Source organism: Heptranchias perlo, chromosome 17 (genome assembly GCF_035084215.1).
Source record: "Heptranchias perlo isolate sHepPer1 chromosome 17, sHepPer1.hap1, whole genome shotgun sequence".
Taxonomy (NCBI): domain Eukaryota; kingdom Metazoa; phylum Chordata; class Chondrichthyes; order Hexanchiformes; family Hexanchidae; genus Heptranchias; species Heptranchias perlo.
In genome coordinates this window covers 56,716,424-56,742,159 of record NC_090341.1, presented here as the reverse complement: position 1 = coordinate 56,742,159, position 25,736 = coordinate 56,716,424, and the positions used below count along the sequence as shown (strand labels likewise).

At 50.6% G+C, this 25,736-nt stretch overlaps 1 protein-coding gene across 1 annotated transcript in view; it reads left to right on the top strand.

Moving 5' to 3' along the window:
- Positions 1–24,023, top strand: part of LOC137333920 (metabotropic glutamate receptor 2-like) — a 270,195-nt gene extending 246,172 nt beyond the window's left edge. The window contains exons 2-5 of the mRNA XM_067998276.1: positions 2,370–3,207; positions 4,387–5,450; positions 16,490–16,664; positions 23,950–24,023. Of these exons, the coding sequence (XP_067854377.1) occupies positions 2,370–3,207; positions 4,387–5,450; positions 16,490–16,664; positions 23,950–24,023 (2,151 nt within the window). The remainder of the gene's footprint in view (positions 1–2,369; positions 3,208–4,386; positions 5,451–16,489; positions 16,665–23,949) is intronic.
- Positions 24,024–25,736: the final 1,713 nt, after the last annotated feature.

The following is a 25,736-nucleotide window of genomic DNA, read 5'->3' as shown; positions in this document are numbered from 1 at the left end:
GGACCTCACTGTCGGACCTCCTGCACAAGGAGGCTGACGCTGGTGGGCAGTTTTCACCCACTTTTTTGTCTGCCACTATTTGCATGTTCAGCAACTCCCCACCCAAGCTCACCAGATTTATCAAATTCAGTTTCTCAAGCTGCCATCGTGGCACTTTGACCTCATGACCATGGATTGTCTAGTTGAGTACCATCCCCACTAGGTTACTGTAGAAGGTTGGGTTCATGTCCCACTCCAGAGACTTGAGCACAAAATCTAGGCTGACATTCCAGTGCAGTACTGAGAGAGTGCTGCACTGTCAGAGATGCTGTCTTTCGAATGAGATGTTAAACCAATTCTGTCCTCTTAGGTGGACATAACAGATTCCATGGCCACTATTTGAAGAAGAGCAGGGCAGTTCTCCCTGGTGTCCTGGCCAATATGTATCCCTCTGCCAACATCACTAAAACAGATTACTTGGTTATTATCACATTGCTGTTTGTGGGATCTTGCTGTGCGAAAATGGGATGCCACGTTTCCTACATTACAACAGTGACTACACTTCAAAAGTACTTCATTGGCTGAAAAGTTCTTTGGGACGTCCTGAGGTCGTGAAAGTGCTATATAAATGCAAGTCTTTCTTTCGTACCTGTGATGGTATGTAGGGTGTTAGTGGACAGACTCGGTGGTATATTGGTGATTTAATGTTACCAGATTAACTGATAGAGTCCTCTGTATTGTAACTCCTCCACATCTTCATCAATCAGATGCAGGAGCAAAATTGGTGACTAGGCTCCGTGACAAAATCATGTTGCCAATTCACTCAGACTTGTTTGATCCACCAACAGCGTGGCTTTCTTCGAGGCACCCATTATGGCCAACCTTCCCTGAATCCTTTGCCTTTTCCTTACCAATTCGCTGGTGTGAAGAGTGGGCGCCAGATTGCTCCTATACATCACCATATCGTCTCCGATGCTACAGACCGTCAACCAGGATTCAACTGGCCACATCGTAGTTGGGCGTCTCTCTACTGCTCGCACTCTACAGGGACAGTGTGGCTCAAATCCTCACCTTTGTGACGATGACAAATGTCCTTGAGGGCAAAAAGAAACCAAGTCATATATCCTTGAATCGTGCCCGCTGACCGAACTATCTGGGGGCCTAAGCACATTGCGTGCTGGTGACACCGATGCTTTAAGATTGCTGGAATTATACACAAAGTCTGCATACGCTAAATAAATAATAACTGATAGACGTATATGAAATATTAAATTATATGGATAATATAAACCCTGAATATTATTTCAAGATAAGCCAGGATAATAGGGACAAAGGAGCTAAATATCAATGAGTGAAAAGTGAATTTAAAACAAATATTAGAAAGAACTTTGTCCCAAAGAGTGCAAAATGTTTGGGATAATCCACTAGGCAGAGTACTGGAGGCAGAAAGTTTTGGGGATCTTTGAAATACAATGGATGCTGCGATGGGAGATTTCTAGTACTGGAGGGATGAGCTTCGAAGGGTGACGGGGTGTAGCTGACCGATATGCTAGCTTATTCACATTATATATATTCCAACAGTGCAGAGCAACCCATTCAAGAGATAGGGCCGACCAAAATGGGTAAAAGAAGAGGCAGTGACAGCCTTGATTACAGAGCTGTAAAAACTCAACTATTACGTTCAACAAATCCCATCTTTCTATTCACCAGCAGTGTGAGGACCCAATAGTCCTTGTCGATCCGAGGACAATTAGAGCTTTCAAGACTGAGATCATTAGATTTTTGTTGGTATCAAAGGATATGGAGCAAAGGCAGGAAAATGGAGTTGAGGTGCAGATCAGTCATGATCTAATTGGATGGCGGAGCAGGCTCGAGGGGCTGAATGGCCTACTCCCGTTCCTATGTTCCCTGTTTGTAGGTCGGGGCAAGGACCTGTATTATTAACACAGATATGCATTCCATGGTGTGACAGGTCATACTGTATCTTCATAAGCAGCAGACCATCCCTACACCTCAGTTTGGTAACTGGCAGCAACACTCTCTGTCTTGCTGGTGGTCCCACACCTGCAGTCCCCACTGCCATAGGTGAAGTCTCCTAACTGGGCTTGCCAAGTCCAAAACCAGACAGGAGGAAAGAAGGGGAAATCAATCATGGCTTAGGTTGTGGTGGACATGAGATTTCACTGGGAACCTTATTAATTAATGCCTCCATATCAGAAGCAATTAGAAGAACTAGATTTCTGTTTTATGAAGCAGGCTTTTGGTGTCTGGTTTACATTTTAGGAATTTCTGGACAACGCGCTGGACAACCAGTCAGGCGGCTGGCACCACTGGTTCAGGGTTTGCCCGACAGTGAGGTGTACTAATGCTCTTCTTTTGATTGTCCCCAGGTGGCCAACTTGCTTCGCTTGTTCCAGATTCCCCAGATCAGCTATGCCTCCACCAGCGCCAAGCTGAGCGACAAGTCGCGCTACGATTACTTTGCACGGACTGTACCTCCAGATTTCTACCAGGCGAAAGCCATGTCTGACATCCTGCGCTTCTTCAACTGGACCTACATCTCCACCGTGGCGTCTGAGGGTGACTACGGCGAGACGGGCATCGACGCCTTCGAGCAGGAGGCTCGTTCCAGGAACATCTGCATCGCCACCTCTGAGAAGGTTGGGCGCTCCATGAACCAGATGACGTACGACAGGGTCATCAAAGCTCTGATGCAGAAGCCCAACGCCAAAGTGGTGGTCCTGTTCACAAAGAGCGAGGATGCTCGGGAGCTGCTGGCCGCAGCCCACAGGCTTAACGTGTCCTTCATGTGGGTGGCCAGCGACGGCTGGGGCGCCCTGGAGAACGTGGTCAAAGGCAGCGAGCAGGCAGCCAATGGGGCCATAACTATCGAGCTCGCAGCTTACCCCATCAAGGAGTTTGCAACCTATTTCGTCAACCTCAACCCTTACAACAACAGTAGGAATTCCTGGTTTAGGGAGTTCTGGGAACAGAAGTTCCATTGCAGCTTCAGGTCACTGGACTGCGGGAAGAACTCCCTCAAGAAAGTGAAGTTTGAGCAGGAGTCAAAGATCATGTTTGTGTTGAATGCGGTGTATGCCATGGCTCAGGCCCTTCACAACATGCAACGGGCCCTCTGTCCCAACACCACCAGGATCTGTGAGAACATGAGGCCCGTGAATGGGAAGAGGTTTTACAAGGATTACATCATAAAAGTTCACTTTGATGGTAAATGAGTTCTTTCTTCTTACTTCATTTCAGTAAAGAAAAAGGAAGAACTTGCATTTCTATAGCACCTTCCACGACCTCAGGACGTTCCAAAGCGCTTTACAGCCAATTAATTACTTTTGAAGTGTAGTCACTGTTGTAACGTAGGGAAACATGGCAGCCAATCTGCGCACAGCAAGATCCCACAAACAGCAACGCGATAAATGAGATAGTCTGTTTTAGTGATGTTGGTTGAGGGATAAATATTGGCCTGCTCTTCTTCGAAATACTGCCATAGGATCTTTTACATCCACCCGAGAGGGCGGACGGGGCCTCGATTTAACATTTCATCCGAAAGACGGCACCTCCGACAGTGCAGCACTCCCTCAGTTCAGCACTGGAGTGCACTCCCTGTTTCACCGAACGTGTGCAGGCCGTGTCTTTCCTATTGGCTCATTTGCTGAGCACACGGGCCGTAGCGTGAATATGAGGCTAGATTTATCCGGGTAGTGGGATAGGGATGGAACACGTGGCATGGAAAGGGTGAGCAAGAGCCATGAGTGGGATAGAAAATCAAGCAGGAGCAGGATAGTTGTGATAACAGTGAAATCCAGTTGAACTTGGTAAGTGCACTGCCCAGTGTGGAACTGAGCCATGCAGACCACAAGGGAAGACCCAGATCCCAGGACTGTGCTGAATAAGCTGATGTCAGTGGGGGCATGACAATTTGCCTCAGTACCCCAGGACTAGGGAGGGGAAAAATCAGGCTGTACTTGCCCTCCTGATCACTATCCCATGACCCCTGCTGGAAAGTATACTGCATTTACAGTCGAATAGCCCACCAACACTCTCCGTCCAGACTCGCTCCTGAAGAATGACCATTTGGGTGAGGTTCTACTGGGCAGACAATCGCACAGGACACCGTCAAGTTTGGAAAGATTAGGAGAGGAGGGGAGATCAATCAAGAAGTGTTGTTCAGGTGATGCTAAATTTGGGTTTTAAAAGTCTGCAGGTTGTAGGGTTGACTCAGGAAAATAATTCTGGGAAAATGCATTCACAGAGTGGATGGTTTGATGAACTTTGGTTTCAACACAGCAAGGATCCCATCACCTACAGTCTGATCCCATGCTTGCTATAATCTCACTGAGTTAATTTATTTGAGAGACCCTGTTGATCTGTTCTCTTCTCTTTTCCCCCCAGCTCCTTTTAGACCTCACGCTACGCACAGCGAAATCCGATTTGATTCGTATGGAGATGGAATCGGCCGATACAATATCTTCAACTTCCAGTCTAAAGGTGGGAGGTACGCCTATCAGAAGGTTGGGTACTGGGGAGAAGATCTCACACTGAACACCAGCTTGATTCCCTGGGCCAAGTCATCCATCCCAACATCTCAGTGCAGTGACCCCTGTGCCAAGAACGAAGTTAAGAGCATGCAGCCCGGAGATGTCTGCTGTTGGCTCTGCATTGCCTGCCAACCTTATCAGTTTCTCTACGATGAATTCACTTGTGTGGACTGTGGGCCTGGAAGGTGGCCCGCTGAGGATCTCAGCACCTGCTACGACCTTCCCGAAGAGTATATCAAATGGGAAGACGCTTGGGCCATTGGACCCATCACTATTTCCTGCCTGGGCATCATTTCTACCATCTGTGTGTTTGGGATCTTCGTTAAAAACAATGACACCCCAGTGGTGAAGGCGTCGGGACGAGAGCTCTGTTACATCCTTCTCATTGGGGTCCTGATGTGCTACAGCATGACCTTAATCTTCATTGCCAAGCCCTCGACCGCAGTGTGCACCTTGCGCCGCTTGGGATTGGGATCTTCCTTTGCGGTTTGCTACTCGGCCCTGCTCACCAAGACGAACCGCATCGCCAGAATCTTCAACGGCGTAAAAGATGGGACGCAGAGGCCACGATGCATCAGCCCAACTTCCCAGGTGGTGATCTGCTTGGCACTGATCTCTTGCCAATTGATTGTCATCGCCGTGTGGCTTGTGGTGGAAACGCCCGGTACCAGAAAGGAGACGACGCCCGAGAAACGGGACATTGTCACTCTCAAGTGCAACACCAAGGAGTCCAGCATGCTCACCTCGTTGACATACACCGTGGTTCTCATCGTGCTCTGCACTGTGTACGCCTTTAAAACCAGGAAGTGCCCTGAGAATTTCAACGAAGCCAAGTTTATTGGGTTCACCATGTACACCACATGCATCATTTGGCTGGCCTTCCTGCCAATCTTCTACGTCACCTCCAGCGACTACAGGGTAAGCAATGCACCATGACCCTTATTCTACCAGTGGGGAACCAAACCTGAACTAGCCCAACCTCTCATTACTGAGTTCTTGAATTACTTGTCAGCTGCCTCAAGTTTTGGAGACTGTTCTCATTTTTACCCCATAGTCCTGAGCCCCAATCTCAGCCCTCTTGTGCTCCAATTTTCTAAATTGTGCACGGAATATTTAATCATTTACAAATCCTCATGGTCCACAAGATATGGCTCACCTCTGGCACTTTCCTGCAGGGCCTGTCATTTGCCCCTCCCCTGGTGTTACTCTGGTTTTCTCTGCCCTGTTCCCCTGTCTGTGACTCAACCTGATCCCCTATCGACCCACTGTTTTTTCTAAATTTGTGCTCGTTGATGTGAGGTATGAGAGCGCTGGGGAAATGGAACTCTTCCATTTTCAGGCACCTAGTGTGAGCATCAAGCATTCCTACATCAGGCATGGCACAGCCAGAATTAGAGCTGAGCTCCCTCTACCCCACCCTACAATGTTCCTGAGACCTAAGCTTGGAAGAGCAACCATGCTGTACTAACATTTTTTCCTACTTCCCACACCAGCCATCCTGTGTGCTCTCTGAACGAGATCGCCAAGGAGTGCGGAGTTAGAGACGGCTTTGTGCTGTAGGTCCATGCCTGCTAAGAACTGGATTGAGACTGCCCAAAATCATCTCCCATTGGACCCTTACGGCAGCAGACAGAGGAGAATTTCATCCCATCAGTCTGATTCCAAGTCCCATTGGGAAAAGCTAGTGTTTAATCCATTGTTCTGTACAGGGCCCCCACTCACTGGTTTAATTCTGCTACAACTCACTTACACTCTCCTGGTAGTGACTCTGCTGATGTTCTATCACCCTCTTTGCCTGTTTGTGGTTCTACTTTCATCTTCCATTGCACCCTCCATACCTCTTGAACCTCCCTGGTCTCCCCTTCACTGGACTTGACTCTGGACTGCTCCTCCCTCTCCCCCTAATTTTGACTTTGTATGGCTCTGCTCCAATTATGACTCCACCTGGTCTTGTTTGCCCTCTTCGCCAGTTAAGTCTCTACCTGGCCTCCTCTACCATCTCCCCATGTATGACCCTGTGACGTCCTCTACCTATTCCCCATGTATGACCCTGTGACGTCCTCTACCCATTCCCCATGTATGACACTGTGACCTCCTCTACCCTCTTCCCCTGTATAACTCTGACTGACCTCCTCTACCCTCTCCCCCTGTATAACTCTGACTGACCTCCTCTACCCTCTCCCCCTGTATAACTCTGACTGACCTCCTCTACCCTCTCCCCCTGTATAACTCTGACTGACTTTCTCTACCCTCTCCCTGTGTATAACTCTGACTGACCTTCTCTACCCTCTCCCCCTGTATAACTCTGACTGACCTCCTCTACCCTCTCCCCCTGTATAACTCTGACTGACCTTCTCTACCCTCTCCCCCTGTATAACTCTACTTGACCTAATCTACTGCCCTGAGAAAGTTGTGATGGGGCTTCTGGGTTTGGTGCAACTGAGTGACTTGGTAGGCCACTTCAAAGGGCAGTTAAGGAGAGTCAATCACATTGGTGTGGGATTGGAGACACATATAGGTCACATACAGGGCCTTTCACATCCTCAGGACGTCTCAATGTCAATGGATTGCTTTGGAAGTGCAGTCACTGTTGTTTTGAAGGTAAATACACCATCCAGTTTGCACACAGCAAGATCCCACAAACAGCAAATGAAATAAATGACCAGTTAAATCTGTTGTGGTGGTGTTGGTTGAGAGATGAATGAGAACTCCCTACTTTTCTTTGGGAAAGTGACAGGACATCTTTTACACCTACCTGAACAGGCAGCGAGGCCTCAGTTTAACATCCTACCCGAAAGATGCCACTTCTAACAATACAGCACTCCATCAAAGCAACACTGAAGTGCTGGCCTCAATTATATGCTCAAATCCAGTAGTGGGAATTCGCCCACAGCCTTTGGACTCAGGTGAAGCTTGACAGCTGGGCCAAGGTTGGCACTTACAGCAGACCCCTCAATCCTAACAAGTTATAAACGACACGAGTCTGAGAGACTCTCGGGCTTGAAAGAAAGAATTACTGTCGACAGCCTGAACAATCAGTGAAAGTGCAGCCTGTGATCCTGTAACAATAACACTGAGAATGACTCTTATCAAAAGGTAACAACTGAAAGGACTTATTAAAAAATTTTGTGGTCCACGAAACATAGTCTGATATAACACACTCCTCACTATAACAGTCCAATATAACATAGTCTCTGATATAACACACCCCTCACTATAACAGTCCAATAGTTCACCGTCTCTGATATAACACACCCCTCACTGTAACAGTCCAATATACCATAGTCTCTGGTATAACACACTCCTCACTATAACAGTCCAATAAACCATATTCTCCGAAAAACACACCCCGCACGATAACAGTCCAGTAGTTCACAGTCTCTGATATAACACACTCCTCACTATAACAGTCCAATATAAAATAGTCTCTGATATAACACACCCCTCACTATAACAGTCCAATATAATATAGTCTCTGATATAACACACCCCTCACTATAACAGTCCAATAAACCATATTCTCTGAAATAACACACCCCTCACGATAACAGTCCAATAAACCATATTCTCTGACATAACACACCCCTCACGATAACAGTCCAATAAACCATATTCTCTGAAATAACACACCCCTCACGATAACAGTCCAATAAACCATATTCTCTGATATAACACACCCCTCACTATAACAGTCCAATATACCACAGTCTCTGATATAACACACCCCTCACCATAACAGTCCAATATATCATAGTCTCTGATATAACACACCCCTCACTATAACAGTCCAATATACCACAGTCTCTGATAGAACACACCCCTCACTATAACAGTCCAATATAACATAGTCTCTGATATAACACACCCCTCACTATAACAGTCCAATAATCTATAGTCTCTGATATGACACACCCCTCACTATAACAGTCCAATATAACATAGTCTCTGATATAACACACACCTCACCATAACAGTCCAATAGTTCACAGTCTCTGATATAACACACCCCTCACTATAACAGTCCAATATAGCATAGTCTCTGATATAACACACCCCTCACTATAACAGTCCAATAATCAAAAGTCTCTGATATAACACACCCCTCACTATAACAGTCCAATATAACATTGTCTCTGATATAACACACCCCTCACTATAACAGTCCAATAGTTCACAGTCTCTGATATAACACACTCCTCACCATAACAGTCCAATATAACATAGTCTCTGATATAACACACCCCTCACTGTAACAGTCCTATATAACATAGTCTCTGATATAACACACCCCTCACTATAACAGTCCAATAGTTCACAGTCTCTGATATAACACACCCCTCACAATAACAGTCCAATAGTTCACAGTCTCTGATATAACACACTCCTCACTACAACAGTCCAATATAGCATCGTCTCTGATATAACACACCCCTCACTATAACAGTCCAATAATCTATAGTCTCTGATATAACACAACCCTCACTATAACAGTCCAATAGTTCACAGTCTCTGACATAACACACCCCTCACTATAACAGTCCAATATACCACAGTCTCTGATATAACACACCCTTCACTATAACAGTCCAATATAACATAGTCTCTGATATAACACACCCCTCACTATTACAGTCCAATAGTTCACAGTCTCTGATATAACACACTCCTCACTATAACAGTTCAATATAGCATAGTCTCTGATATAACACACCCCTCACTATAACAGTCCAATATATCATAGTCTCTGATCAAACACACTCCTCACTATAACAATCAAATAGTTCACAGTCTCTGATATCACACACTCCTCACTATAACAGTCCAATATAACATAGTCTCGGATATAACACACCCCTCACTGTAACAGTCCAATAAACCATATTCTCTGATATAACACACCCCTCACTATAACAGTCCAATAAACCATATTCTCCGATATAACACACCCCTCACTGTAACAGTCCAATAAACCATATACTCTGATATAACACACCCCTCACTATAAAAGTCCAATAAACCATATTCTCCGATATAACACACCCCTCACTATAACAGTCCAATAGTTCACAGTCTCTGATATAACACACCCCTCACCATAACAGTCCAATATACCACAGTCTCTGATATAACACACCCCTCACTATAACGGTACGATATACCATAGTCTCTGATATAACACACCCCTCACTATAATGGTACGATATACCATAGTCTCTGATATAACACACACCTCACTATAACAGTCCAATATATCATAGTCTCTGATCTGACACACCCCTCACTATAACGGTACGATATACCACAGTCTCTGATATAACACACCCCTCACTATAACAGTCCAATATACCATAGTCTCTGATATAACACACACCTCACCATAACAGTCCAATAGTTCACAGTCTCTGATATAACACACCCCTCACTATAACAGTCCAATAATCTATAGTCTCTGATATAACACACCCCTCACTATAACAGTCCAATAATCTATAGTCTCTGATATAACACACCCCTCACTATAACAGTCCAATAGTTCACAGTCTCTGATATAACACACCCCTCACTATAACAGTCCAATATAGCATAGTCTCTGATATAACACACCCCTCACTATAACAGTCCAATAATCAAAAGTCTCTGATATAACACACCCCTCACGATAACAGTCCAATATAACATTGTCTCTGATATAACACACCCCTCACTATAACAGTCCAATAGTTCACAGTCTCTGATATAACACACTCCTCACTATAACAGTCCAATATAACATAGTCTCTGATATAACACACCCCTCACTGTAACAGTCCAATATAACATAGTCTCTGATATAACACACCCCTCACTATAACAGTCCAATATAACATAGTCTCTGATATAACACACCCCTCACTATAACAGTCCAATAATCAAAAGTCTCTGATATAACACACCCCTCACGATAACAGTCCAATATAACATAGTCTCTGATATAACACACCCCTCACTATAACAGTCCAATATACCACAGTCTCTGATATAACACACCCCTCACTATAACAGTCCAAAATATCATAGTCTCTGATATAACACACTCCTCACTGTAACAGTCCAATATAAGATAGTCTCTGATATAACACACCCCTCACTATAACAGTCCAATATAACATAGTCTCTGATATAACACACCCCTCACTATAACAGTCCAATATACCACAGTCTCTGATATAACACACCCCTCACTATAACAGTCCAATATATCATAGTCTCTGATAGAACACACCCCTCACTATAACAGTCCAATATATCATAGTCTCTGATCTAACACACTCCTCACTATAACAATCAAATAGTTCACAGTCTCTGATATCACACACTCCTCACTATAACAGTCCAATATAACATAGTCTCTGATATAACACACCCCTCACTGTAACAGTCCAATAAACCATATTCTCTGATATAACACACCCCTCACTATAACAGTCCAATAAACCATATTCTCCGATATAACACACCCCTCACTGTAACAGTCCAATAAACCATATTCTCTGATATAACACACCCCTCACTATAACAGTCCAATAAACCATATTCTCCGATATAACACACCCCTCACTGTAACAGTCCAATAAACCATATTCTCCGATATAACACACCCCTCACTGTAACAGTCCAATATACCATAGTCTCTGATATAACACACACCTCACTATAACAGTCCAATATAACATAGTCTCTGATATAACACACCCCTCACTATAACAGTCCAATAATCTATAGTCTCTGATATGACACACCCCTCACTATAACAGTCCAATAGTTCACAGTCTCTGATATAACACACCCCTCACTATAACAGTCCAATAATCTATAGTCTCTGATATAACACACCCCTCACTATAACAGTCCAATATACCACAGTCTCTGATATAACACACCCCTCACTATAACGGTACGATATACCATAGTCTCTGATATAACACACACCTCACTATAACAGTCCAATAGTTCACAGTCTCTGATATAACACACCCCTCACTATAACAGTCCAATATAGCATAGTCTCTGATATAACACACCCCTCACTATAACAGTCCAATAATCAAAAGTCCCTGATATAACACACCCCTCACGATAACAGTCCAATATAACATTGTCTCTGATATAACACACCCCTCACTATAACAGTCCAATAGTTCACAGTCTCTGATATAACACACTCCTCACTATAACAGTCCAATATAACATAGTCTCTGATATAACACACCCCTCACTGTAAACAGTCCAATATAACATAGTCTCTGATATAACACACCCCTCACTATAACAGTCCAATATAACATAGTCTCTGATATAACACACCCCTCACTATAACAGTCCAATAATCAAAAGTCTCTGATATAACACACCCCTCACGATAACAGTCCAATATAACATAGTCTCTGATATAACACACCCCTCACTATAACAGTCCAATATACCACAGTCTCTGATATAACACACCCCTCACTATAACAGTCCAAAATATCATAGTCTCTGATATAACACACTCCTCACTGTAACAGTCCAATATAAGATAGTCTCTGATATAACACACCCCTCACTATAACAGTCCAATATAACATTGTCTCTGATATAACACACCCCTCACTATAACAGTCCAATAGTTCACAGTCTCTGATATAACACACTCCACACTATAACAGTCCAATATAACATAGTCTCTGATATAACACACCCCTCACTGTAACAGTCCTATATAACATAGTCTCTGATATAACACACCCCTCACTATAACAGTCCAATAGTTCACAGTCTCTGATATAACACACCCCTCACAATAACAGTCCAATAGTTCACAGTCTCTGATATAACACACTCCTCACTACAACAGTCCAATATAGCATCGTCTCTGATATAACACACCCCTCACTATAACAGTCCAATAATCTATAGTCTCTGATATAACACAACCCTCACTATAACAGTCCAATATACCACAGTCTCTGATATAACACACCCTTCACTATAACAGTCCAATATAACATAGTCTCTGATATAACACACCCCTCACTATTACAGTCCAATAGTTCACAGTCTCTGATATAACACACTCCTCAAAATAACAGTCCAATATAGCATAGTCTCTGATATAACACACCCCTCACTATAACAGTCCAATATATCATAGTCTCTGATCTAACACACTCCTCACTATAACAATCAAATAGTTCACAGTCTCTGATATCACACACTCCTCACTATAACAGTCCAATATAACATAGTCTCTGATATAACACACCCCTCACTGTAACAGTCCAATAAACCATATTCTCTGATATAACACACCCCTCACTATAACAGTCCAATAAACCATATTCTCCGATATAACACACCCCTCACTGTAACAGTCCAATAAACCATATTCTCTGATATAACACACCCCTCACTATAACAGTCCAATAAACCATATTCTCCGATATAACACACCCCTCACCATAACAGTCCAATATACCACAGTCTCTGATATAACACACCCCTCACTATAACGGTACGATATACCATCGTCTCTGATATAACACACACCTCACTATAACAGTCCAATATATCATAGTCTCTGATCTGACACACCCCTCACTATAACGGTACAATATACCATAGTCTCTGATATAACACAACCCTCACTATAACAGTCCAATATATCATAGTCTCTGATATAACACACTCCTCACTATAACGGTACGATATACCATAGTCTCTGATATAACACACCCCTCACTATAACAGTCCAATATAACATAGTCTCTGATATAACACACCCCTCACTATAACAGTCCAATATACCATAGTCTCTGATATAACACACCCCTCACTATAACAGTCCAATATACCATAGTCTCTGATATAACACACCCCTCACTATAACAGTCCAATATACCATAGTCTCTGATATAACACACCCCTCACTATAACAGTCCAATATAACATAGTCTCTGATATAACACACTCCTCACTATAACAGTCCAATATAACATAGTCTCTGATATAACACACCCCTCACTATAACAGTCCAATATAACATAGTCTCTGATATAAGACACCCCTCACTATAACAGTCCAATATACTATAGTCTCTGATATAACACACCCCTCACTATAACAGTCCAATATACTATAGTCTCTGATATAACACACCCCTCACTATAACAGTCCAATATACTATAGTCTCTGATATAACACACCCCTCACTATAACAGTCCAATATACCATAGTCTCTGATATAACACACCCCTCACTATAATGGTACGATATACCATAGTCTCTGATATAACACACCCCTCACTATAACGGTACGATATACCATAGTCTCTGATATAACACACCCCTCACTATAATGGTACGATATACCATAGTCTCTGATATAACACACCCCTCACTATAACAGTCCAATATACCATAGTCTCTGATATAACACACTCCTCACTATAACGGTACAATATACCATAGTCTCTGATATAACACACCCCTCACTATAACAGTCCGATATATCATAGTCTCTGATATAACACACCCCTCACTATAACAGTCCAATATATCATAGTCTCTGATATAACACACCCCTCACTATAACAGTCCAATATATCATAGTCTCTGATATAACACACTCCTCACTATAACAGTCCAATAGTTCACAGTCTCTGATATAACACACCCCTCACTATAACAGTCCAATATACCATAGTCTCTGATATAACACACCCCTCACTATAACAGTCCAATATAACATAGTCTCTGATATAACACACTCCTCACTATAACAGTCCAATATAACATAGTCTCTGATATAACACACCCCTCACTATAACAGTCCAATATAACATAGTCTCTGATATAACACACCCCTCACTATAACAGTCCAATATACTATAGTCTCTGATATAACACACCCCTCACTATAACAGTCCAATATACTATAGTCTCTGATATAACACACCCCTCACTATAACAGTCCAATATACCATAGTCTCTGATATAACACACCCCTCACTATAACAGTCCAATATACCATAGTCTCTGATATAACACACTCCTCACTATAACAGTCCAATATACTATAGTCTCTGATATAACACACCCCTCACTATAACAGTCCAATATACCATAGTCTCTGATATAACACACCCCTCACTATAATGGTACGATATACCATAGTCTCTGATATAACACACCCCTCACTATAACGGTACGATATACCATAGTCTCTGATATAACACACCCCTCACTATAATGGTACGATATACCATAGTCTCTGATATAACACACCCCTCACTTTAACGGTACAATATACCATAGTCTCTGATATAACACACCCCTCACTATAACGGTACGATATACAACTGTTTCTAATATCTAACATAGATAACTGAGTCTTCAGGAACAACATTCAATCTGAATGTCAGCATGCATGACCTGACCTCAAAAGCAGACTGTTTCTAACCTCTATACAGGCATGCACTGTCTGGTATATTCACATTCTTATAATTCTAAGCTTTTACTACAGAGCTAATATAAAATGGAGCCTAATATGAAAGGATTCTTTTTGTACAAAATGCATCCCTTTACTATCTCTCCATCTTGATCTCTAACACCCAACTAATGAGTTGTCCCTCTCTTTCGAGTGGCCCCTGCTTTTTATTCCCGATGTCCCTTCCATCTGCCAGGCCAGTACATGACTGAAATTCCAGTTTCCACCACTATCCGTCTTCCAGATGAGATGTTAAACCAAGGCCTCGTCTGCCTATTCAGCTGGACTTAAAAATCCCACGGCACTATTTGAAGAAGAGCAGAGGAATTCTTCTCGGTGTCCTGGCCAATATTCATCCTTCAGCCAACACACAGATTAACTGGTTATTCATCTCACTGATCAAAGAATCATAGAATGATACATCACGGAAGGAGGCCATTCAGCCCATCGTACCTGTGCCGGCTCTTTGAATGTTAGTCCCACTGCCCTGCTCTTTCCTTATAACCCTGTACATTTTTGCCCTTCAAATATTTATCCAATTCCCTTTTGAAAGTTACTATTGAATCTGCTTCCTCCACCCTTTCAGGCAGTGCATTCCAGATCATCACAACTCGCTGAGTAAAATTATGTTTCCTCATGTCGCCTCTGGTCCTTTTGCCAATTATCTTAAATCCACTGGTTACTGACCCTTCTGCCACTGGAAACAGTTTCTCCTTATTTACTCTATCAAAACCCCTCATGATTTTGAATACCTCTATCAAATCTCCTCTTAACCTTCTCTGCTCTAAAGAGAACAACCCCAGTTTCTCCAGTCTCTCCACATAACTGAAGTCCCTCATCCCTGGTACCATTCCAGTGAATCTGCTCTGCACCCTCTCTAAGGCTATGACATCCTTCCTAAACTGTGGTGCCCAGAATTGAACACACTACTCCTGCTGGGACTAAACCAGTGTTTTATAAAGGTTTAGCATAACTTCCTTGGTTTCCTACTGTATGCCTCTACTTATAAAGCCAAGGATCCCATTTGCTTTTTTAACAGTCTTCTCAACTTGTTCTGTCACCTTCAAAGATTTATCTACATACACCCCCAGGTCTCTCTGTTCCCTTTATAATTGTACAATTTAGTGAGATGATTGTGGGATCTTGCTGTGTACAATCTTGCCACCGTGTTACCCTACAAAACAACAGTGACCACATTTTGAAGGCAGTTTACTGGCTGTTAAGCATTTGGGACATACTGAGGATGAGAAAGGCAGTATAGAAATGCAAGCTTTTTCTTAATAGGAAAAAAAGTTATCTTATTGCTGAAAGTCACGTCCTGGACAAGGAGAACGGTCGAACATTTAATCTGTCAAGGGGCAGAAACACCTGAAAAATGTCAATGGTTTTTAACAAGCAGCAGTGTTTGGAGGTGGTCCTGGTTTTGATCTGACTCTGTCTCTCCTCACAGGTCCAGACGACCACCATGTGTATCTCCGTCAGTCTGAGTGGCTCTGTCGTGTTGGGCTGTCTGTTCGCCCCCAAGATCCACATCATCCTCTTCCAGCCCCAGAAAAATGTGGTCACCCACAGGGTGGCAACCAGCCGTTTCAGTGTCACTGGGTCAGCAGCTGTCCAATCACACGGTTAGTATCTCCCTCGGCCACTGCCGAGGCTTCAGGATTTCTCCCTGTCACTGAGTTTGGCCGGATTGGGGGGAGAGGGGTGCAGGTGGAGGGGGAGTGGGGAGTGTAGGTGGAGGGGGAGTGGGGGGTGTAGGTGGAGGGGGAGTGGGGTGTGTAGGTGGAGGGGGAGTGGGGTGTGTAGGTGGAGGGGGAGTGGGGTGTAGGTGGAGGGGGAGTGGGGGTGTAGGTGGAGGGGGAGTGGGGTGTGTAGGTGGAGGGGGAGTGGGGTGTGTAGGTGGAGGGGAGTGGGGTGTGTAGGTGGAGGGGGAGTGGGGGTGTAGGTGGAGGGGAGTGGGGGTGTAGGTGGAGGGGGAGTGGGGGGTGTAGTGGAGGGGGAGTGGGGGTGTAGGTGGAGGGGGAGTGGGGGTGTAGGTGGAGGGGAGTGGGGGGTGTAGGTGGAGGGGGAGTGGGGTGGAGGTGGAGGGGGAGTGGGGTGTGTAGGTGGAGGGGGAGTGGGTGTGTAGGTGGAGGGGGAGTGGGGTGTGTAGGTGGAGGGGGAGTGGGGGGTGTAGGTGGAGGGGAGTGGGGGGTGTAGGTGGAGGGGAGTGGGGGGTGGAGGGGAGTGGGGGGGTGGAGGGGGAGTGGGGGGGTGGAGGGGAGTGGGGGGGTGGAGGGGGAGTGGGGGGGGTGGTGGGGAGTGGGGGGGTGGTGGGGGAGTGGGGGGGTGGTGGGGAGTGGGGGGGTGGTGGGGAGTGGGGGGGTGGTGGGGGAGTGGGGTGTAGGTGGAGGGGGGGCAGGGGGTGTAGGTGGTGGGGGAGGGGAAGTGTAGGTGGTGGGGGAGTGGGGTGTAGGTGGAGGGGAGCGGGGGGTGTAGGTGGAGGGGGAGGGGGGGTGTAGGTGGAGGGGGAGGGGGAGTGTAGGTGGAGAGGAGCGGGGGAGTGTAGGTGGAGGGGGAGGGGGAGTGTAGGTGGAGAGGAGGGGGGGTGGAGGGGAGAGCGGGGTGGAGGTGGAGGGGGAGGGGAGTGTAGGTGGAGAGGAGCGGGGGGGTGTAGGTGGAGGGGAGGGGGGGTGGAGGTGGAGGGGAGAGCGGGGGGGTGTAGGTTGAGGGGAGCGGGGTGTAGGTGGAGGGGAGGGGGGGGATTAGGTGGAGGTGAGCAGGGTGTAGGTGGAGGGGAGGGGGGTGGAGGTGGAGGGGAGGGGGTTGTAGGTGGAGGGAGGGGGTGAAGGTGGAGGGGTGGGGAGTGGAGGTGGAGGGTGAGCGGGGGTGTAGGTGGAGGAGGGAGCAGAGGTTGTAGTGGAGGGGACAGTGGGGAGGTGTAGGTGGAGGGGAGTGGGGTGTAGGTGGAGGGAGGGGATGAAGGTGGAGGGAGCAGGGGGTGTAGGTGGAGGGGAGGGGGGTGGAGGTGGAGGGGTGAGGGGTGTTGGTGGAGGGGTGGGGATGAAGGTGGAGGGGAGCAGGGGGTGTAGGTGGAGGGGAGGGGGGTGGAGGTGGAGGGGTGAGGGATGTTGGTGGAGGGGTGAGGGGTGGAGGTGGAGGGGGAGTGGGGGGTGTAGGTGGAGGGAGCAGAGGTTGTAGGTGGAGGGGGGAGCCGGGGGGTGTAGGTGGAGGGGGGAGCCGGGGGGTGTAGGTGGAGGGGAGGGGGGGATGAAGGTGGAGGGGAGGGGGGTGAAGGTGGAGGGGAGCGGGGGATAAAGGTGGAGGGGAGGGGGGTGAAGGTGGAGGGGTGGGGAGTGGAGGTGGAGGGTGAGCGGGGGGTGTAGGTGGAGGGAGCAGAGGTTGTAGGTGGAGGGGGGAGCCGGGGGGTGTAGGTGGAGGGGGGAGCCGGGGGGTGTAGGTGGAGGGGGAGCAGGGGGTGAAGGTGGAGGGGAGAGCGGGGGGGGTGTAGGTGGAGGGGAGTGGGGTGTAGGTGGAGGGGAGGGGGCTTGTAGGTGGAGGGGGAGCAGGGGTGTAGGTGGAGGGGGAGCAGGGGGGTGTAGGTGGAGGGGGGAGCCGGGGGGTGTAGGTGGAGGGGGGAGCCGGGGGGTGTAGGTGGAGGGGGGAGCAGGGGTGTAGGTGGAGGGGGAGCAGGGGGGTGTAGGTGGAGGGGGAGCCGGGGGGTGTAGGTGGAGGGGGAGCCGGGGGGTGTAGGTGGAGAGGGAGCAGGGGGGTTTAGGTGGAGGGGGAGTGGGGGGTGAAGGTGGAGGGGAGCAGGGGTGTAGGTGGAGGGGGAGCAGGGGGGTGTAGGTGGAGGGGGAGCAGGGGTGTCGGTGGAGGGGGAGCAGGGGGGTGTAGGTGGAGGGGGAGTGGGGGGTGAAGGTGGAGGGGGAGCAGGGGTGTAGGTGGAGGGGGAGCAGGGGGGTGTAGGTGGAGGGGGAGCAGGGGTGTAGGTGGAGGGGGAGCAGGGGGGTGTAGGTGGAGGGGGAGCAGGGGGGTGTAGGTGGAGGGGGAGCAGGGGGTGAAGGTGGAGGGGGAGCAGGGGGTGAAGGTGGAGGGGAGAGCGGGGGGGGGTGTAGGTGGAGGGGAGTGGGGGGAGTAGGTGGAGGGGAGTGGGGGGAGTAGGTGGAGGGGAGTGGGGGGAGAAGGTGGAGGGGAGTGGGGGGAGTAGATGGAGGGGAGTGGGGGGAGTAGGTGGAGGGGGAGCAGGGGGTGTAGGTGGAGGGGGAGCAGGGGGTGTAGGTGGAGGGGGAGAAGGGGGTGAAGGTGGAGGGGAGAGCGGGGGGGGGTGTAGGTGGAGGGGAGTGGGGTGTAGGTGGAGGGGAGGGGGGTTGTAGGTGGTGGGGAGGGGGGTTGTAGGTGGAGGGGAGTGGGGGGAGTAGGTGGAGGGGAGTGGGGGGAGTAGGTGGAGGGGGAGCAGGGGTGTAGGTGGAGGGGAGTCGGGGGAGTAGGTGGAGGGGGACGGGGGGTGTAGGTGGAGGGGAGGGGGGTGTAGGTGGAGGGGAGGGGGGTGGAGGTGGAGGGGAGGGGGGTGGAGGTGGAGGGGTGAGGGGTGTTGGTGGAGGGGTGGGGATGAGGTGGAGGGGAGCAGGGGGTGTAGGTGGAGGGAGCGGAGGTTGTAGGTGGAGGGGAGGGGGGTGGAGGTGGAGGGGTGAGGGGTGTTGGTGGAGGGGTGAGGGGTGGAGGTGGAGGGGTGAGGGGTGGAGTTGGAGGGGGAGTGGGGGGTGTAGGTGGAGGGGAGGGGGGTGTAGGTGGAGGGGAGGGGGGTTGAAGGTGGAGGGGAGGGGGGTTGTAGGTGGAGGGGAGGGGGGTGTAGGTGGAGGGGAGCGGGGGATGAAGGTGGAGGGGAGGGGGGTGAAGGTGGAGGGGTGGGGAGTGGAGGTGGAGGGTGAGCGGGGGGTGTAGGTGAAGGGAGCAGAGGTTGTAGGTGGAGGGGGGAGCCGGGGGGTGTAGGTGGAGGGGGAGCAGGGGTGTAGGTGGAGGGGGAGCAGGGGGGTGTAGGTGGAGGGGAGAGCGGGGGGGGGTGTAGGTGGAGGGGAGTGGGGGGTGTAGGTGGAGGGGAGTGGGGGGAGTAGGTGGAGGGGAGTGGGGGGTGAAGGTGGAGGGGAGTGGGGGGAGTAGGTGGAGGGGAGTGGGTGGAGTAGGTGGAGGGGAGTGGGGGGAGTAGGTGGAGGGGAGTGGGGGGAGTAGGTGGAGGGGAGTGGGGGGAGTAGGTGGAGGGGAGTGGGGGGAGTAGGTGGAGGGGAGTGGGGGGAGTAGGTGGAGGGGAGTGGGGGGAGTAGGTGGAGGGGAGTGGGAGGAGTAGGTGGAGGGGAGTGGGGGGAGTAGGTGGAGGGGGAGCAGGGGGTGTAGGTGGAGGGGGAGCAGGGGGGTGTAGGTGGAGGGGGAGCAGGGGTGTAGGTGGAGGGGGAGCAGGGGGGTGTAGGTGGAGGGGGAGTGGGGGGTGAAGGTGGAGGGGGAGCAGGGGTGTAGGTGGAGGGGGAGAAGGGGGTGAAGGTGGAGGGGAGAGCGGGGGGGGGTGTAGGTGGAGGGGAGTGGGGTGTAGGTGGAGGGGAGGGGGGTTGTAGGTGGAGGGGAGGGGGGTTGTAGGTGGAGGGGAGTGGGGGGAGTAGGTGGAGGGGAGTGGGGGGAGTAGGTGGAGGGGGAGCAGGGGTGTAGGTGGAGGGGAGTCGGGGGAGTAGGTGGAGGGGGAGCGGGGGGTGTAGGTGGAGGGGAGGGGGGTGTAGGTGGAGGGGAGGGGGGTGGAGGTGGAGGGGTGAGGGGTGTTGGTGGAGGGGTGGGGATGAGGTGGAGGGGAGCAGGGGGTTTAGGTGGAGGGAGCGGAGGTTGTAGGTGGAGGGGAGGGGGGTGGAGGTGGAGGGGTGAGGGGTGTTGGTGGAGGGGTGAGGGGTGTTGGTGGAGGGGTGAGGGGTGGAGGTGGAGGGGTGAGGGGTGGAGTTGGAGGGGGAGTGGGGGGTGTAGGTGGAGGGGAGGGGGGTGTAGGTGGAGGGGAGGGGGGTTGAAGGTGGAGGGGAGGGGGGTTGTAGGTGGAGGGGAGGGGGGTGTAGGTGGAGGGGAGCGGGGGATGAAGGTGGAGGGGAGGGGGGTGAAGGTGGAGGGGTGGGGAGTGGAGGTGGAGGGTGAGCGGGGGGTGTAGGTGAAGGGAGCAGAGGTTGTAGGTGGAGGGGGGAGCCGGGGGGTGTAGGTGGAGGGGGAGCCGGGGGGTGTAGGTGGAGGGGAGAGCGGGGGGGGGTGTAGGTGGAGGGGAGTGGGGGGAGTAGGTGGAGGGGAGTGGGGGGAGTAGGTGGAGGGGAGTGGGGGGAGTAGGTGGAGGGGAGTGGGGGGAGTAGGTGGAGGGGAGTGGGGGGAGTAGGTGGAGGGGAGTGGGGGGAGTAGGTGGAGGGGAGTGGGGGGAGTAGGTGGAGGGGAGTGGGAGGAGTAGGTGGAGGGGAGTGGGGGGAGTAGGTGGAGGGGGAGCAGGGGGTGTAGGTGGAGGGGGAGCAGGGGGGTGTAGGTGGAGGGGGAGCACGGGGTGTAGGTGGAGGGGGAGCAGGGGGGTGTAGGTGGAGGGGGAGTGGGGGGTGAAGGTGGAGGGGGAGCAGGGGGGTGTAGGTGGATGGGGAGCAGGGGTGTAGGTGGAGGGGGAGCAGGGGGGTGTAGGTGGAGGGGGAGCAGGGGGTGAAGGTGGAGGGGAGAGCGGGGGGGGGTGTAGGTGGAGGGGGAGCAGGGGGGTGTAGGTGGAGGGGGAGCAGGGGGTGAAGGTGGAGGGGAGAGCGGGGGGGGGTGTAGGTGGAGGGGAGTGGGGGGAGTAGGTGGAGGGGAGTGGGGGGAGTAGGTGGAGGGGAGTGGGGGGAGTAGGTGGAGGGGAGTGGGGGGAGAAGGTGGAGGGGAGTGGGGGGAGTAGATGGAGGGGAGTGGGGGGAGTAGGTGGAGGGGGAGCAGGGGGTGTAGGTGGAGGGGGAGAAGGGGGTGAAGGTGGAGGGGAGAGCGGGGGGGGGGTGTAGGTGGAGGGGAGTGGGGTGTAGGTGGAGGGGAGGGGGGTTGTAGGTGGAGGGGAGGGGGGTTGTAGGTGGAGGGGAGTGGGGGGAGCAGGTGGAGGGGAGTGGGGGGAGTAGGTGGAGGGGGAGCAGGGGTGTAGGTGGAGGGGAGTCGGGGGAGTAGGTGGAGGGGGAGCGGGGGGTGTAGGTGGAGGGGAGGGGGGTGTAGGTGGAGGGGAGGGGGGTGGAGGTGGAGGGGTGAGGGGTGTTGGTGGAGGGGTGGGGATGAGGTGGAGGGGAGCAGGGGGTGTAGGTGGAGGGAGGGGAGGTTGTAGGTGGAGTGGAGGGGGGTGGAGGTGGAGGGGTGAGGGGTGTTGGTGGAGGGGTGAGGGGTGGAGGTGGAGGGGTGAGGGGTGGAGGTGGAGGGGGAGTGGGGGGTGTAGGTGGAGGGGAGGGGGGTGTAGGTGGAGGGGAGGGGGGTTGAAGGTGGAGGGGAGTGGGGGGAGTAGGTGGAGGGGAGTGGGGGGAGTAGGTGGAGGGGAGTGGGGGGAGTAGGTGGAGGGGAGTGGGAGGTGTAGGTGGAGGGGAGTGGGGGGAGTAGGTGGAGGGGGAGCATGGGGTGTAGGTGGAGGGGGAGCAGGGTGGGGTGTTGGTGGAGGGGAGTGGGGTGTAGGTGGAGGGGAGGGGGGTTGTAGGTGGAGGGGAGTGGGGGGTGTAGGTGGAGGGGGAGCAGGGGGTGAAGGTGGAGGGGAGAGCGGGGGGGGTGTAGGTGGAGGGGAGTGGGGTGTAGGTGGAGGGGAGTGGGGGGAGTAGGTGGAGGGGAGTGGGGGGAGTAGGTGGAGGGGGAGCAGGGGTGTAGGTGGAGGGGAGTGGGGGGAGTAGGTGGAGGGGGAGCGGGGGGTGTAGGTGGAGGGGAGGGGGGTGGAGGTGGAGGGGCGGGTCTGTTGGTGGAGGGGAGCAGGGGGATTAGGTGGAGGTGAGCAGGGTGTAGGTGGAGGGGAGGGGGGTGAAGGTGGAGGGGAGGGGGGTGAAGGTGGAGGGGAGGGGGGTGAAGGTCGAGGGGGAGCGGGGGGTGAAGGTGGAGGGGAGCGGGGGTGTAGGTGGAGGGGGAGTGGGGGGTGTAGGTGGAGGGGGGAGCTGGGGGTGTAGGTGGAGGGGGAGTGGGGGGTGTAGGTGGAGGGGCGGGGGGTGTAGGTGGAGGGGGAGCGGGGGTTAGGTGGAGGGGGAGTGGGGGGTGTAGGTGGAGGGGGAGCGGGGGGTGTAGGTGGAGGGGGAGCTGGGGGGTGTAGGTGGAGGGGGAGCGGGGGTTAGGTGGAGGGGGAGTGGGGGTTGTAGGTGGAGGGGGAGTGGGGGGTGTAGGTGGAGGGGGAGTGGGGGGTGTAGGTGGAGGGGGGAGCTGGGGGGTGTAGGTGGAGGGGGAGCGGGGGTTAGGTGGAGGGGGAGTGGGGGGTGTAGGTGGAGGGGGAGCGGGGGTTAGGTGGAGGGGGGAGGGTCAGCCTGCCTACAGTTCCTAGGCGGGTCCCTCCCTCTAAACTTGGCTCATGAAAGTATTACATTTTCCTCAATATCCTGAAGTTCTCACACGGTGAGCCTTTCCACGTTTCACCTCTCGCTGCTGACTCGTGCTGGCTTATGGTTCCTTGGGGTGTCAAACTCAGACCCAACTGTACCTCACACCCCAGTGACCAGTCTTCACACCTGAGCCTAAACGTGGTCAGGGGGCTATTTAATCACAGGGGGCATCGCAATATAATGCCTAATCCTCTCCTCGCAGACACTGGGATCACTGAGACGAATTTTAGCTGCCCAATATCAGACGTGTCCAACATGTGCATCGGTACAGAGCCTGCTGTGCGGTGTCGTGGGCCCTAACAGCAGCCCCCCTTTAAACACTGAAATGGCAGCACTGTGTTAAACTTGTCATTTCTCTTTCCAGTTTCCGCTGTGCACTACGTGCCTACTGTATGTAACGGGCGAGAGATAGTGGACTCCACAACATCGTCACTATGAGAACTGGCAGGAGGCCTCACACCCCCACCTCTCACTCCCGACTCCTCTAGAAAAGTGTACAAAGTAAAAGTTTAAGTGACAAAACTGGTTATTACGTTAAATGTATAAAAGGTTTTTAATAAGTAGACTTCTTGTGAGTTGGTATGTGCTGCTGTAATTAATGTAAATAAAGTGTTTTTTTTATGAATATTGTAACCTGGTCACTGGTAACTGCTTCTAGATTAGAGCCAGGTCAGTGATGTCATTAGGACAAACTAATATCAAGTAGATACCCAACAGTGTATGAAATTCTGGCAGCTAATGGGTTCCTCGTGACTCCCTGATGTCAAAATCTGTCATCTGTATGTTACTTTTTAAAAAAATTCTCCCACCCTCTCTCCTGAGGATGCCACTGGTTTACGGTGACTGAATTCACTGGATTTTCCCACTGTTTTCCCATCGCCAGCTCATATCGGAAAACCACCGGAATGTAGCCCTCAGTTTCCCGGTACGTACTGGCATAGACTCGCAAAGTCTATCCACGGTGAGTCCCATTCTATTTTTGTTATGTTAGATTGTAGGATTTCAAAATTATGAGAGGTTTTGATAGAGTAAATAGAGAGAAACTGTTTCCAGTGGCAGGAGGGTCGTTAACCAGAGGACACAGATTTAAAGTAATGGGGGAGACGAGGAGTAAATAATTTGCAGAGCTATGGGGAAAGAGCGGGGGAGTGGGACTAATTGGATAGCTGGCACAAGCACAATGGGCCAAATGGCCTCCTTCTGTGCTGTATAATTCTCTGCTTTTCTGGGTATTTTAACCAGTGTTTTGGAGATCGTATTCCAGGATTCTGTCCAATTTTCTATGAAAACTGCTATCCAGAGACCTTGGCAACTCTTATTGGGAGTCGACTCTGCAGGGACTACCAGCCCTCCAGTACCTTACCCAAGGAGCCATTATTCATGAGTGTGCCTAGGCAGTGAGTGGTGTTGGGGTATTCAACCCAGGAGAGCATCACAGCTGAGCCCCATCCTATCCTCAGCTGACATACCCTCATTCACTTTGCAACAGGAATGACTGGAGAATGGCCAGTACAGGAGCCTTGGCGATATTTCCCCTCCCTGGCTGAGGTCAATTCTAGCATACCTAACTGCCGCTCCCTCCCCTGGCTGAGGTGAGCTAAATCAGTACACAACGGGGATCAAATCAGAATAGAATCATAGAATCATACACCACAGAAAGAGGCCATTCGGCCCACTGTGCCTGTGCCAGCTCTTTGAAACAGCAATCCAATTAGTCTCACTCTCCTGCTCTTTTCCCACAGCGCTGCAAATGTTTCCTTTTCAAGTATATTTCCAATTCTCTCTTGAAAGTTACTATTGAATCTGCTTCCACCGCCCTTTCAGGCAGTACATTCCAGATCGTAACAACTCGCTGTGTAAAAAAATGTTTCCTCATTTCCCCCCTGGCCCTTTTGCCAATTACCTTAAATCTGTGTCCTCTGGTTGCTGACCCTCCTGCCAGTGCAAACAGTTTCTCCCTCTCTGCTCTATCAAAACCACTCATAATTTTGAACACCTCTATTAAATCTCCCTTTAACCTTCTCTGCTCTAAGGAGAACAATCTGGGAACTTCCCAGCTTGTCCAGCTCCGTTCCACACCAGCCTATGCATTTACCAATTGAGGGATTGGGGCCACTTGCATTTTAAATGTTGCCAACCTCATCTTTTTGA